General features: G+C 36.3%; 1 protein-coding gene across 1 annotated transcript; it reads right to left on the bottom strand.

The window, feature by feature from the left end:
* Positions 1-3,094: 3,094 nt before the first annotated feature.
* On the bottom strand, positions 3,095-4,955 carry LOC132296511 (F-box/LRR-repeat protein At3g48880-like). The gene is made up of 4 exons (XM_059794703.1): positions 4,630-4,955; positions 4,271-4,336; positions 3,543-3,628; positions 3,095-3,453 (listed from the first exon to the last, which is right to left on the bottom strand). The coding sequence occupies exons 1-4, from the start codon at positions 4,953-4,955 to the stop codon at positions 3,095-3,097; spliced, it is 837 nt and encodes a 278-aa protein (XP_059650686.1).
* Positions 4,956-16,739: the final 11,784 nt, after the last annotated feature.

Here is a 16,739-nt window from a genome sequence, read left to right as displayed (position 1 = left end):
TTGAGTTTCCAAAAATTATGGTTAGATTAGTTTGGTGATGATGGCAGTGACGGTGGCTTTGTAGTCGATTGGGTAAAATTGTTTGAGAGAAGATTTTTGCTTGATTGGTTGACCTTATGGTGGCGTGCCTTAAAAAAAATTAGTGGTTTAATTGGTTCAGCGATGATGGTGGTGGCAGCAGTGAGTTTGTAGGGTTCGATTGAGTAATTTAGTTTTCAATACGATGGAGTGCTAGTGAGAGACTATGGCGGCAGTGGCGGTGGTGGTGGCGGGATTTGCGGCAGAGATGGTGGTGGGAAGAGAGAGTGGGACGGTGGGCATTAATGGCCGGATATGGATTCCGGCGAACGGCTACAGTCTCTTCTCCGACGCCATGGATGATCCAGATGAAGATATGTATGCATAGATTGATTGGGCTTTGAAGCAGGCAGGAATCTTGGTCCGTGATTGTAGTAAAATTGGAGATGATTGGCCACTTTAAGGATGCTCCTCTTCACATCATGGCGGCGTTGGTCTGGGCTTGGCGCTGATCTCTACAACCTCTCTTCTGGCCGTAGTTGTCTTCATTTCCTCCGACGGTGGTGGCAGCATTCTGGGTATTGCAGCGGCACGTAATTAGGGTTTGTCACTCTGTAATTGGATTTTTTTGTAAGGGTAATTTGGTAATTTTGCATCTCTGGTTACCTCTCGTGCCGGCAATTTTTTATTGTGTCCTCAATTTGCACTTTTTAAATAGTTCAGGGGGTAATACTTAGTTTAGGGGGGATTTTGTGTTATTAGCTGATAGTTCAGAGGGGTTTATTGCACTTTACCCTATATATATATATATATATATATACATTACACACAAATTTATATAATTAATGCGCTAGTATAATAAAATTCCCATATATGTGAAGATTAGTTATCAATATTTCATGTCACAAAATTAGAGTAGGTCCAAAGAAAATTAAGGATTTATTGGTTGGTCGGTGTATAACATATTATGTTATTGTATCCAATGTTAATGGCTAATTGGCCACTTCATATACCCGTTAACGACGACTCTCTGTTTTCCCCTAATTGGGCTTGTTTCTGGATTTCTAAGGTGTCACTGGCTTTTCATTCTTGTTGGGCCAACTTTTAGGCCAGAGTGCCTTGGATACTTGTTTGTCTTTGGGTTGCGTTTTGGCCCGCTTTCATAATTATACTGTAAAGTTTTCCTACAAAAAAATATAAGAAAATTTTGATTTCTTGATAATGTCTTATTTGCAATAAAATCTTTCTTTTTATGGTAAGTTTCATGTTATTAAAATTATTAAATAGTGATTTCTCATTTTTTTTCTTGAAAATTTTTCATGCTAAACAGATACATGGTAAAAAAAATTCTTTTCTTTTCATTTAACTTCACTTTTTTTTACTTTTATTTTTCATTATTAATTTTTATCTAACCAAACTTTTCATTTTCAATTTTTATCTAACCAAACCGAGTCTGAGAGTCCAGTTGATTAAGCTCTAAATTGTAAACAATTTTATAGTATTACATATAGTATTACATTAACTCTAGAGTGTTCAAAGAAAGAAAACAAAGTAAAACAATTTTATATTATTACATTAACTCTAGAGTGTTCGAAGAAAGAAAGCAAAGTAATTCAGTGATTGTATTGGCAATTACTGTTTTAAGCGATTTCAGTGTAATATAAAGTTAATGAAAAAGCTATTGTTTTTTAATTTTTTCTTAAAAAGCCTCGTACTAATTACTAGTTTGAAAATGACACTATCCTACATGAACACACGTAAACATTTCACTCATGATTATTTGGACCCACCCAACCACAATCTTCTCCTATAGGAACCCAACGTCATTGTCATAGAATTTTGTGAGGGTACAAATTTAAAATTAAAACGTTCATAGGTATGTTAACACACACTTGCAAAAGACAATTCATATTTAGGGAGCTTATTTATCATTTTTGGGTATCAATGAAATCATTTTTGAGAATTTAGAATGCATGTTTAGGTATTCCATTGGACCTGTGTCAGATAGCAACTTCGGCTGCATTGTTTTTGCTTTCTTTCCAGATTTGAGTTGGCTCAATTGCCAACCGAACCGACTCTTTCTTCAACCGAGCCGACTCAGTTCTTAAGGGAGTCGACTTAGTTCATTCGGTCTTCATTTTCTTCATTTTTTTTTTATGCACTCAGCCTAAGGGGCTGTGACTATTTCTTCAACCGAGTCAACTTGGTTCATTCCCGCTACATTTTCTTCATTTTTCATGCTCTCAACCTAAAAGAGCCGACTTAGTTGTCAACTGAGCCGACTATTTCCTATTGCTTGGCAGCTTTGATGTCCTGTCTTCAAATGGTCCTAACTTGCTCATTTTAGATCTAAATTGAGTGATTCTTGAATCTAAATTCAAGAGTTTTGTGTCAGCTTTCCAAATTTAAAATTAAAACGTTCATGTATCAGGTTTCTCCAAAAAATAGGAACCGTGTCATATCTTTAACCTAAAATTACCATAAATGGATTTCAAGGGTAGGCCATGGAAGGGGCCTCGCGGACAAATCCAGACTAGGAACCACCATAGGATCCTAGACATCTTTTGTTTCTCATTGCAACTTTCCTTTTTAATTGTTAGACGCAACCTACCCTATTTTAATTCTCTCCCAGATTAATATAAATTTCAAATTTCCAAGAAAATAAGAAATCATCATAACAAAACTTTGAATCACCTCAGCAAGAGAGGTATATATAAAAATTACATAATGCACCAGAAAAGATTGTTTTTGAAAATCATAATTTACTAGTAATCAAATTGAATCACAACCATTACAACCAAAGACTAGAAGAATGACGAGGCAAATGACAACTAATAATAAACCGATAGTCCAACACTAATTTATCCGAATAACAGAAACACATTGATTTTCTCAAACCAACTCTGGATTTTTAAATAATGGCAAACACTCTTTAAATTAGCCAACCATTAATCACAGCAGCTTTGACCTTTATCAAGAAGAACAGGAGGACAATAAATATATAGCACTACCAGGACGGGCGCCAGCCCAGGGCATGTTTGCCCTTGAATCAAAAATGTAAATGATGTAATGAAATTCACTCGCCATTTCCGCCAGGGTGGATGGTAAAGCCATCACCACTCTCATCATCGCTCTCATCTTCACTCCAGCCATCATCCGGCACTCCTGAAAATGTACATATCAAGCCCTCTTCTGGCACTCTTGAACCATAAATGAAGTTAGGAATATGAGAAGCAAGCTTCAATATCTCTTCGTCACCCTCAAAACCTTCGCAGTCTCTAACATCAAAATACACAAGGTTTCTACAGCACTTCAAAATCCTTACAAGAGCCTCCCGATTCAGATATGTCTGCCTTAGATCCAAACACTTTATGTTTGGCAGTAAGGTGACTATAAGCAATGATTCATCTTTCTCAATGTAGCCTCCGGAAATACCTAAATCAACAAAATTCTTACAATGAAGGCTGACTTGGGGAAGGATTGCTTTCATATCACGGGAGCTTCCAAGCCTAACATCTGCAAACTTTTCCACTTGCTTATAAATCTTGAAAAGAAGGGACTTTCATTTGATGCTACAAGAGGCAGCGTCAGAAATTTCAAGGCAGGGCACCTGCCAACAGAAAAATCACTGTGAAATAAATTTAAACATTTTTTTCAGAACTATAATGATTTTCAATTGGTAACGTGTAGTCATCTAAGCCCCTACCTCCACACAACCCAAAGGACATTTATTTTAAATAGAACCGTTCAACAGATTTCCCATTAAAGCACTTTGTTCTCTATAGTTCTAAACTTGATGCAAAGAACACTAAATGAAGATAGTCGAATGAAGATAGTTGGGAAACCCATTTCATCAAGAAATTAGGAAAGAAAAAGAAGTTATTTTCCCTCAACATTACATGAGTTTTAGAAAATTCCTTTATAAGGTTAGTAAGATTAAAAAGTAAAAACTGATTGAATGAAATTAGAAAGTAAAAAATGTTAAAAAGGCATTCAAATTTTCCCACAAGGTTAAATGAGATTAGAAGGTAAAAAAATTGTTACAAGACATTTGAAATTGTTAGTTTCACACCTACTTTCCCACATCTTATTTTCCTTCCTTTCCACAGTAACCAAAGTTAAAAAATAAGAATTTCCTTTTCACGTCTTATCTTATCTTTTCCCCACGGTAATTGAGTTGACATAAAACATCTGAGAATGACCCAAAGATTTTGTTCAACTCTTAGAGATCAAGACTAAACCCTAGGCTTACCCAATATCCATGGCAAACAGATTCATCCCGCCCTCAAGGGGAGGGAGAACAGCCTCCACTACCAAACTAAAAATGCAAACCAAACAACCTAAAGAAACAATTCGGATGAATAAATGCAAATTTTGAGCATAAAATAATTAGAAGCAGCTATAAAACTTCTGACTAAAAGAACAACCATGCACAATTTAAAAATGAAGATGATTATTCACGAATTACCAGTATGATAGAAATCCCATTTTTTTTTTTTTTCTTTTTTCCTAGCAGTGGTATTCACACTTCATCTTTAACTTCTCATATTCCAATATCATGCAACTGTATATTTTTTTTCTGATTATTGTAATGAAGTTTCAATAACTTACCGTTCCGCAAGACAAACAAATGCCTCATCCGTAAAATACATAGGAACAACTAGTGAAACAGCAGATCCACCACTACGATCAATGGCTAACTTAATCAATTCAGTTGCCTTAAATCCTTTTGATCGATATTCATCCAATAATCTTGATTTGAAGGAGTTTGAGGTTTTAGGAAAATCAAGATGCTGCCAGCATAGAGGATTTAGAGTTGCTTTGTACCGTGATTTGCATACGAAGGGAACATCAAATAGCAGGGACTCCATTCCCAATCTCCCAAGCACATTCACCAAACAATCCATGTTTAGCTCTTCACATTTTCGCTCTTCCATCTGTATGAACCAAAGTAAAGGCAACTGTGAATTTTATGACAATAATAGAAGGAAGAAAAAAAAAGGATGATCAACTTTTCCCACTAGTGAAACGCAAATACTTTACACATAGATTAATGATTGCAATTACTGATACTTTCCAATTGGAATCTATAGAATGTAAAGAAACTAGAGATGTTATTGGAGTTTCTCACAAGACAATAGCATTTTAGAAAAATTAATATTGTGTTATCACTCATTTATTAATTAGCAGTCATTCTTGTTTAATTTTGAATTAGAAGAAAAAGAAAGAAAAAGAAAAAATGTAATTGTTCAGTCAATACATTCTTTAGCCAAGAGGTTAACTCTGTAATGTGATAGTTCAGAAAATAGAAAATTTCCACTAACAGTGCGAAAATAATTTGTTTAAGATGATTTTAGTTGTCAAACCAATGCCAAAGTATTTTAAAAATTAGACGTTAATCATAAAAAAAAGTCAGACACTTGTGTGTGCGTTATATAAGCCATAATTTTGTAGTGACATCAAGGTGCCATCTATCATAGTTATATCATACAATATTTCCTCTTAATTGAGAAAACTAAAAAAAAAATCACGTTAAAAAAAACAAAGAACTTAGAATCAACAACAAAGAGCCAGTTAAAAAAAAATGTCTGTCTTTACGGGGAAAAAAACGCTTTTATATATGTATGCATGTCTTAATGTACATATCAGTAATTGAAATTATGATTAAGTTTCAATGAAAAACACAAATTAAAATAATAGATCACTACACAAATGGTGAAACCAATATGGGAAGTGTTCAAAACAAAGATTGGGTCACTTGAGAATTGTATCGATACTTGTTACCCAAAACCCAGTTGGTACCTCAAACCAATTATTACTTCAAAACCAGTTTGGTTCTCAAAATCCATAAGAGCTTATCATACAACACAATAAGCGTAGCGGATATATATATATATATATATATATATATATGAAGACAACGAATGGAAATACATACCAGTTGGGTTTAGTCAATTTTGCGATCAATCTAACAAAGTATTTGTAGAAGGCACGAATTGAGAAAAGGAAGCCAACGGGTGGAGGAGATCTCGCAGTTGGGTTTGGCAATGCAGATTAGATCCTTCAATTTTGCGATCAATCTAACAAAGTATTTGTAAAAAGCACGAATTGAGAAAAGGAAGCCGACGGGTCGAGGAGAACTCACAGGCACACAACCAAGCAAGTTTACGAAATTAAGAAGTCGGAAAACAAAGGTAATTTTGTTACAAAAAGATAATTGGAATAATAATAATAATATGAGAAATATATATATATATATATACTGAGAATAATTATATTCACTTCAAGTAAAAAGACATAACAATAAAGACAAATTACACAAACACTCCTAGGTTAAGTTATTCTTTTAACTAGATAAAAAATTTAGTTTTAACTTCACTTACACTCCAAATTATTTTTTGGGTTTGACACATGCAAAATGACTCATTTATCCCAATTCTTTTAAATATAATTTAATACAAAATATCTATAACATTAATTGCAAAAAATACCCTTATAACAAAACCCACCAAATCACTCTCTTTCTCCTCTCTCTCTCTCTCTCTCTCAATCAAAGAAAGGTCATTTGCCAAATCCATCACACATAGTAATAGAACTGTCATGAATTCTAGCGGTTACAGTGGCACCACCAACATCCCACCTCAAAACTGCCACCATCATCCCAGTGGCAAGTTAAATAATTCATAAATAAGTTCATAATCTAATGTATAACACCATGTATATAGAGTCAGTTCCTAATCTAATCTGATTGTAGTCGGAATCCATGGATTTTGGTGAGAAACAAGATTTAAAACATGGAATCCATGGTTCACGGCTTGCGATGGCGGCGGTGGCTTATGGAGGTTCACATCGGTGGCGGCACTGTAAGAAACCACAACTATGTCGACACTGTGAGGACGTAAGAGATAGAGAAAGCGTCGGCACTTCAAGATCAGACCAAAGCGAGCGTGAGAGACACTGAGGGAGTGATAAAGAGAGAGGGAGAAAAGATGGGAGACGAATCTATATGTCTGTGAAATTTACAACAAAGGGTTTCAGCGAGACCATAATTCGCAGCTCCATCGGTGACACGTGAATGTAATGCGCCCCTACTGTTAGTGCAAGTATGCGCCACCGTTATCGAAGAGAAGAAGTCGTTGGTGATGCTGGACGTCTGTCTGCTGGGACTCCGATAGTGATTCTTGTAGAAACAATAATGCATTAAGGTGACGTGCAATGGCCGACAGAACACCACCCTCACGACGGAGCTCCGAGCCAGTATCGCAATAGTCCTCACCATGGCCTAGATCTTCGCCGTTAACGCCAGCATCTGGCGCCACCTGCTCAGTCTTCGACTACAACCCCCTCTCTACCTCAATCATGTTATATACATATACGTGTTATATTTGTTATCTCCATCTCCACCTCAATCGCCACTACCGATTGTTATAGATAGTTGTCGCCATCGTAGGTCACTGCCACCGCCACTGTAGATTTGTGATGCCGTCGCATATCTACGCAATTGGACCACCAACGCAACAAAGTCTTCAAAAAAAATATGAGAATTAAAAAACTCTATATCATAATTCATTGATGAGTGTTACATCCAATTTATAGAATAGGACTAGCTAAAATAAGTAACTAATTACTTACCAATTAGCCCTAAATCAAGGAGAAAATAATTCAATCCTACAGCTGTACTATAAAAGATAAAATCTCAGTAGTCCCCCTCAAGTTGGTGCATAGATGTCACACATGCCCAACTTGTCTAAAAATTTTGAAAACACTTGATTTGAGACTACTTTGGTGAGAATGTCGGTTAATTGATTCTCAGATCGAATCTTAGGCAACTCCACAATTTTCCCATCGAACTTCTCCTTAATGAAGAATCTGTCTATTTCAACATGCTTCGTACGATCATGTTGAACCGGATTATGGGCAATATCGCATGCTGCTTTATTGTCACAATATAGTCGAATAGGTTGCCCAGGTAGATAACCCAAATCCCGCAATAGAAGTCTTAACCACAATGTTTCACAAAGTGCAAGCGCCATACCCCTGAATTCAGCTTCTGCACTTGAGCGAGCAACAACATTTTGTTTCTTACTTCTCCATGTAACAAGATTACCTCCTACAAAAGTAAAGTAACCAAAAGTATATGTGGTGTCTCCCCTTGGGTGGGGCTAAATTTGTGCAAAATAGTGTGGCCAAGTTTTATATTTATAAATGTCACTACTACCACTAACTAAAAATATAGCAAGGGTGAGTAGGGATCGTTCCAAGGGATTGAGGGTGCACTAGTAGTGGAAACAAGGCTTAGGTTTAGTAGGTCGAGTGATCAAAGGTAGGTTGTTTGGTTGATTAAACTACAATTAAAACTAAACAAGATTAATATCAAGCAAGTAATTAAAGGATAGAGAAAACAAGAAAGAGAGATCTTGGAACTTTAGAGATCACCACTAAGCATCACTTTTCTCTACACTCAATTCACAATTAATGAGGGGAAGGCATATGTTGCAACATTAGTGAGTGTGTGTGGTTGTTTCAACAAGTATGGATGACCAATTAAGTATATATTGTCTAGACAACACAATGAACATCACAATATATCAAACTAAGCCATTAATCCTTCTTTAAGCTCACAATCCAAACACATCACAAAATTAGAGAAATATGCTACTTGCATTCATAAGTATGAAACATCAAACAACAAGCATAGATTGTCCTCCCATTTAACAACTAAGGTAACTACACTACATTTAAGCTAATGACATGAAAATTAAACTAATTAAACTAAAGGAGAGGCACAATCCATCAAGTAATGAGTATGAACCACCAAATAAACCACAAGAGCATTCTATTAAGCACTATGTCTTGACAATCTCTAGATCTATAGCATTAATACACATAGACATGCATCAACAATACAAGAAATAGAGATAAACACATGAACATCTATTCTAGCATACATAGACATATGGATAGAATGAAATGGTCACTTAGAAGAATTAAACCATACAAATCATTGAATAAACAAGATCGATGTATATAAACAAGATCTATGTATATAAAGATGTCAAAACATGTATTACAACACAAATCCCCTCAAAATACATGAATCAAGATAAAGAAAGCATGCTTAGGGCTAACTCTAGCCCAAAGATGATGTTTAGCCACTCATAGATGGTGTCCTCCAACCTTCAAGGGCTATCTCCATGGTCGGAATGCTCCTCTTCTTCAAGTGGATGGAAAGCCTCCAAGAGTGTCTCTAGCTCTTCTCTTTTCTTCCTCTCTAAGACTATCTCTAAAATGCTCTCTATTGTGTCTTTGTGTATTGTGTAACCTCCTCATAAAAGTGGCTCATATTCCTTATATAGGAAGCTCAAATGTCACACCCAATGGTCTAGGCTCGTACACAAGGGCTCCTCCAATGATTGCACAATAAGACAACTTCTAATGAGCTGGAAATATATTTTTTTCGCATTTGAGAGGGTTCGATCGATCGAACTTGTGCTGTGATCGATCAAACTGAGCTGAGATCTATCAAACTTTGGCTGGATCGATCCTCCCATGGGGGAGCCTTTTTGGATAAGGACAGATATAAGATATTTTGGGGAAAGAGACAAAAGTGGTAGGTGGGGTGGTACAACAAGATAAGATGGAATCTTTTCGATCGATTTGAGAATTGTTGGATCGATCTAACTTTGTGGGATCTTTAAATAAGGACAACAGAGCTTGGATCCATCTTGAAATATCTAGATCGATGAACTTTCGATCGATCGAAGTATTTTTGTGATCGATCAAACCTGCTGAATTCCATACTTTGCTTCAATCTACTTCTACTTTGCACCCTTCTTCCATCCAGCTTGAGTTAGCTTCTTTTAAGCTTTTATGGGGCTGAATTAGCTTATTTTAGGGATAAGCACCTAAAAAGGGCAATAATACGAAATTAGTCTAAAACAGGAAAGTAAGATAGATAAAGGTCCTGGAATACCTAAGCTTAAGGGGTTTAAATGCGCACTTTTCAACGCTCATCACACCCCTAAACTTAAATATTGCTAGTCCCTAGCAATGAACTACAAAGTAAAGGAATGAAACAAATAACTAATCAACTATGAACTAGAAAGCAATAAAAGGATAACGCCACTTTCATAGGGAACACGATTGCATTTAGCATATGCAACAAGCCTTTTAAACCCCTAGGTTACCCCTAGTGGACGAGTGAAGTCTCTTGAGGGTTTCCAGAAATGATACCCACAAACATTAAGCTCTTTATCTCAAAAGAGGCACTAATATTACAAACAAGCATTGGGAGAAAACTACCTCAAGTATACAATTTTTCAACCATTTCCAGGCAATCTCCCAAAATTTCAATATCAAACAAGCAAGTATGGTCCTCCACACATCAAGAAAATGGTCATGCAAATCAAAACAACACTAGAATCCTTTTTGAGTGGACCGAGATCAAATGTGTTGCTATCTAAGTCAACTAAAGAAATGACCACATCCTTACCCTCAAACTAGCACACAAATCTTGTCCCAATCATCAAAACAAAGAGTGGACCATTTATTAAAGCTTTATTGTTCTAGATGCGCTTATTCTTTTCACTCGATTTTTTTTTTTTTTTTTGTAAACTATCCTAAGGGTCAAAGATGTAAGCACAGTGCAATGTGTTGATCTATTAGCTTTCTAGTGATTCATGAGAACGAGCGTTAGGTCAATGACTCCCAAACCGAACGGTTTTAGGGCATCAGGCGTTCAAACACCCTAAAGACTTACAAGTTCAAATCAACTAAGCTATAAATCAAAACAACCTTCATCTAATCATTTCTCACTTCTCACCTTTTAGGAGAAGTCCTCACTTTTTTTATTGCTTTTGCAATTTTCTTTCCTCTTTTTATTTTTATTTTTACTTTTATTTTTTAACCTAGACTTTAGGCCCTCCACCTTTCAGCACGAGAAATTCAGTGCTTGATGAGGTTAGAATCCCGGCTACTTAGTAAAAAGGGGTTGTTATCCACCTTTATCAAGAATGAAAGCTTTCAATGCACTACTAGCCAAATTAGGATATAACAAATTCAATAATCAACAAAGCATGTACCCCACAAATGAATGCTAGTGTGTGCCTGTGCTAGTACAGAATCCCAGAGTGAATCTCAAAACAATCACAAAATCAGGATAATGTGGACTACAAATGCAAGCATGATATCAATCTTTCAAAAAATTTACCCCTAAATGACATCCACAAGGCATACAAGGAATATTGGACTCTCAAGTCAAGCAATTTTTAAATTCTAAGCAATATAGTCCTTAAAAGATCAAAATCATAGCTAACATGGACCAATCATATAACGACTCGGGTTTTGATTCAACCTGGTACTACAGTGATGAACTGAAGATTGACCGGATAGCAGATCTAGATGCGAAAGTAAAAGACAAGACAACGGTCTCCCAAGGCATAACACACCTCTAAGACCCTAAGGTCACCTTCCATGAGGTCTCGGAACCTAAAGGGATAAGTGCGGAAATAAGAGATCGAAAAGGTAACAATTAAGCCCCAGGGGCAAAATGGTCATTTCACAGAGAAATGGATACTACTAAGTACACCATTGGAAAGAAAATGAAAAATTAACAAAATTGGACTCAAGAATCGCATGATTCGGAGTCCGGACGGCAAAAATATCAAGTCCTGAAGTCGAAGGGATGGAAACCCTATCCCGATTCGAACCAAAAACTGATACTATCATACTAAAACTTGAATAACTTGAGGTAAAAATGGAATCTGAATCTCTAATTTGTACCATTGGAAATCTTATTTCGACGCGGTCAGTTTAGACACGAGAACGGACCAATTCCGAGTTAAAACGAGTAAGATATGGCCCGTTGAAGAAAGGTGTTTGGAGTAGGAACAGTAACCGCGGGTGCCCGCCCAAATAGGCAGAACCATGGGAAATGGTGCGGAGCAGCCCTATGCATAGTGGGGGCCCGCCCAAGACCCGCGGGCGCCTGTCCAAAGGGGCAGAACCCTGGGTCAATTGCAGAAATAGTGTTTTAGCAGAAAAACGAGTTTGCGATGCGGTTTTCGAGGCCAATATGACATTTTTCGGAAAAACATGAAGAAAAAACTACCCCTAAAATCACATTTTCTACTTGACAGAGTCAAGAACGGAATTTATTTCCCAAAGAAAATACCCAAAATGCCCTTAAGCTAGAATTTTCAACAAATAGGTGAAATGAATCCGTAGAAGGCTCAAAAAGCAAATGAAAGGGTTTTTCATAGAAACGATCATTCACGCAAACGTAAATGATGATTTTGAGTGCGCGGGAATGGTCCACGGCTCCCGAAAATAGCCAAGTCAAAATCCGACCCCCCAACGGCCAAAAAGGCGAAAATTAACTTGAAATGAGAAAATTGAAAACCAAAATTAGGAAATGGTTTCAAATGATCATTTGGCCCTTGGCCACACTTCATGCATATGAAATAGGTCCTAGTGGATATGTCATAACACACGTGACAACTACAGTGCCGTCAACCCACTACTGCTGCAACTGAGAGTAAAAACGGGCATCTAAACGGACTTTTCTGGAAAAACTCAAAGAAGAAACCCCCCCTAAAATTAAGTTTCCTACCCCAATCATGGACGGAAACAAAAAAAATGTATTGTAAAATGTCCAGAATGCCCCCAAGAAAATCTGGTCAAGGGGGTAAAAATTTCTTCGAGTTGCTGCCCAAAGGAAATAGGGCTTCGGGAGGTTTTTAAATTGCCTAAATTGAAAATGCAATCTTAAAATACACCCACAAGACCCTCGGAAGTTTCGGATCGATCGTCACACTTTTCAAAAAAAAGTTGATGAATAGTACCAAGTACATTTGCACTAAAAATTTGCAAAACCTGGTAGCAAGGATTTTTCGGACAAATATGGATTTTTAAGGGCCAAGATGGCATTTTCTAGAAAAACACAAAGAAGAAACCCCCCTCAAAATTGAGTTTTCTACGTGACCTTTAAGGAAAAAAATGAAAAAATCGCATTGTGAAATACCTGAAATGCCTATGGAACAGAATAGGGTAAAACTCCCTAAAAATGCTACTTAAAGTTTTTGTTTCATCAAGGATGGTGTTGTTTGCCAAAGTGAGTATGCAAGTGGATGCAATATGATAAAATAGATGTACCAACATGGCCTAAAGCCTCTTTACATTCCATTAACAAGTTTTAGCATACAAAGCCTCCATAGTTGATAAAAATACATTTTCAAGCAAGATATGGCACCAATTGAATACAAGTGCAAATATAAACTTGCTTGGCCCTTGGCCTCATGTCCTACATGTCAAATGCATTAAAAGGAGTGTACTTATGTACACTTTACATACGTAGAATCAAAGAATACAAGTTTGATACATAAAGCTACCAAACGATCCAAGGCAATAAAATCTTCAAGTCTTGAGTCATGTACCTGAAATATACCTCAGTAACGTAGGGGTGAGTAACATAAAGCTACTCGTAGGAGATGAGCATGCATCGACCTAGCGTTTTACAGTTTTATCACCTTAGGGTGAAACATGTTAAAGGGGCTCATGCCACCTAATGTCTATGTCAAGTGAGACTTAGGATCATCCTAAGCTACCTAGATCATTTCTAGCATAGTCACATTATTCATGCAATTCAAACAACATGGAAACATGTTATACAAAGCAACTAGATATAGATTCTCAAAGTCTTCAACTTGAAATCCAAAATACGAAAACAACAAGAGTGGGTCATGCCACCTAATGTCTATGTTCAAAATGAATATATAGGATCATTCCTAAACTACATTTGAACATCAAAATACAATTTATGATATCAATGCAATTTAACCGATAATGGAACTTCCAATACAACGCACAAAGCATGCTTTCACAAAGTTACATCTTAAGCTCAAAATAGGAAATCAAATAAGGAACCACAAGTTATGATATCATCTAGTTATCAACTTGAAATGAAATACGAAATCAAACAAAGTGGATACTCGGACGTCACGCCGGATCAGACCGATAACATAGTTACTTTTGGGTTACTAGCCCATGGGTAACCTCCCTATGTGCGCACTAGACTATATAGAGGGACAATCCCCCGTACTAGAACCAAGTCCTAGCCGTAGCCACCAACGACATCCCCAAGTTTCCAAAATCAACAAATTGTGCAACAACGTATATATATCAACATGTATATACAAGATATCAACCATTTACTAAGCACAACCCAAATTTTGGAAACATATAGAATACATGCTCAAAGTTTACAACTACTATGGCATGAAAGATGTCAAATACAAAGTGTGCAATTCCTTACACATAGCAACAATATATTCAATAAGGAAAAACATATTCTCATGATTATAAAAGTAACAATTATGTTATCCAATACTCAAAAGTAATCAAGTGAACATACACTAAATCCAAATCCATGATTTAAATATAAAAACAACTTCCAAAATGCAATTAAATCCATGGAGTAATAAAATAGAATTTAATTAGACATAAATAGTTAAATTTTCTAAATTCCAAATTAATCCCAAATAACCTCAATTTAATATATACTAAAGGACATGTCATGGTCATCACATATATAACATCAAATCACAATTTAAGTGATTAAAGCATTTAAAACAAAATTTATTAAGCTAATTAATTAATTTCCTCTAGATTTTTAAACAATTCCAAATGCCCTCAATTTAATCTATGTTAGAGAACATGCCAAGGCCTATTTAAATTCCACATTACAACTTAATTTCATGCTTGATACAACCATGTGAATTAAATTTTCACTAAAGATAAATATTAAATAAAAGTTGTAATTCTTAATCAAATGAGCCAAATTTAATATATGTTAACCAACATATCCAAGCATAATTTCCTAACATGTTACAATTCAATTCTAAGTCATACATATCCTTGAGCATTAAATCCTTTACAATGAAATTAATTAAAATTAAATTCCAAGATTTATACAAAACATGCATGCAAGTTGTATAAGCATATGTAATCATCAATACAACACAAATATAATCCTAAGACACCCCCTATCTCAATTTGAGATGAAAATCTCAAAACCCATCAAAACGAAACGGCTCCGAATCCGACGAAACTCATAGGTTTTGTCGGGTACAACACGATCTATATGAATCTCCAAGAAGCCCCATGAAAATCCAAACTTGGCCTAAATCCCAAACTCAAAATTTGGTCAGAAATGATTTCTAATAAGGGGTTATGGTAGAGCACGACGAGGCGAGCAACAAATGCAAAGGCCGAAGGATTTTCACTTAGGAAAAGTAAGTTAAAGGAGGAGAGAGAAGATAGCAGCTCCATGGGCATCCATGGCTGCCTTTGGTCGTGCAAGGAGAGGAGGAAGAAGAAGAAAATTTGATTTTTCTTCTTTAAGGCACCTATTTATAGTAAATCACAAAAGGTGCCCCGAAAGGGCCCCGCCGGGTCCGGAAAAGTGGATCTTGAGCAAATGAACTCAAACAGAAAAACTCCGTGAACAAAAAAGATTCAAAATGAGAAAATATGAATAACGGAAGAAACGGCATCGAAAAGTGAGTCCCGATCAGAAAGTTATGCCCCGAACAAGTTCGGCGGCAATCGGGTCCAAAAACTTTGAAACTGGAAAAAAATGACCAGAACGGAATGAATTTACAAGTCAACAAAAAGTGAAAATGAATCCCGTACGAGGATCCAGGCTCCAGACGAGACATTTTGCAATAACTTTCGTTAATTGCACAATGGCCCCTATAAAAAAGGTTAACTGCGAAACTGCCCCAGAATGAAAATATCTTCCAAAAGATATTTTCTTAGATGCCTCTAAAATAAAATATCTTTAAAAGATATTGATGAAAAACACACCAAGAAATGAAATTAATTCCAAAGATTTATGCATCCATGCCCCTTTAGGCACCAAGAGCAACTAGAGTACTTTCTTGCAAAAGTAAAGATACGTATTTCGTGAAAACCACTCACGATAAGGATACGTGAAGTCAAAAACCAACTCCGAGCACAAGAAATGAGGTTGTGCCAAAAACTGACAAACGGAGATAAGACGAAATAGGGAAAATGACAGAATAGGGAAAAAACGAAATAGCGCATAGTGTCTAAAAATGAAAAATGCAAAAATGACTTGATCTTCAAAGGAAGTTGTCAATTCACATGAAAGAGTCTCAGAAACTAATTATGAGCACTCGAGATGACACTAAGCGACGAAAAACCATCCACAGAATAGAAAAGACAATGGAAAAAATTTATCCGCAAAATTTGAGGAAAAAAGGAAAAGGAAGAAAATGACCGGGTCATTATAGCAATCAAGGTGCCCATGTTGCACCTCCAATTGTTAACCCTCCCCTTACTTTAAGAGATCACTATGTGCCTAATGAATATAATGCACCCACATGCATTCAATTGCTACCATTTAGAGTACATCACTATGAAATCAAACCACAAACCATTCAAATGCTTCCTAATTATCATGGACTTCCAAGTGAAGAACCTTACAAGTATTTGGATGAGTTTCTTGAAGTATGTTCCACCGTGAGATACACGGACATGTCGGAAGAGGTCTTAAGGCTTAAACATTTTCCATTTACCCTTAAAGACAAGGCAAAATATTGGTTTAACAATCTCAGGCCTTTTTCAATAACTTCTTGGGCAGAAATGCAACAAGAGTTCTTGAAGAAGTACTATCCAGTTTCTAAGACCAATACCATGAG

Source organism: Cornus florida, unplaced genomic scaffold, assembly GCF_030987335.1.
Source record: "Cornus florida cultivar Cherokee Brave unplaced genomic scaffold, ASM3098733v1 CherokeeBrave_3.0.0_Hap2_Chr02, whole genome shotgun sequence".
Classification (NCBI taxonomy): Eukaryota; Viridiplantae; Streptophyta; class Magnoliopsida; order Cornales; family Cornaceae; genus Cornus; species Cornus florida.
The sequence above is the reverse complement of the archived record's forward strand: the minus strand, read 5'-3'. Positions and strand labels throughout refer to the sequence as shown.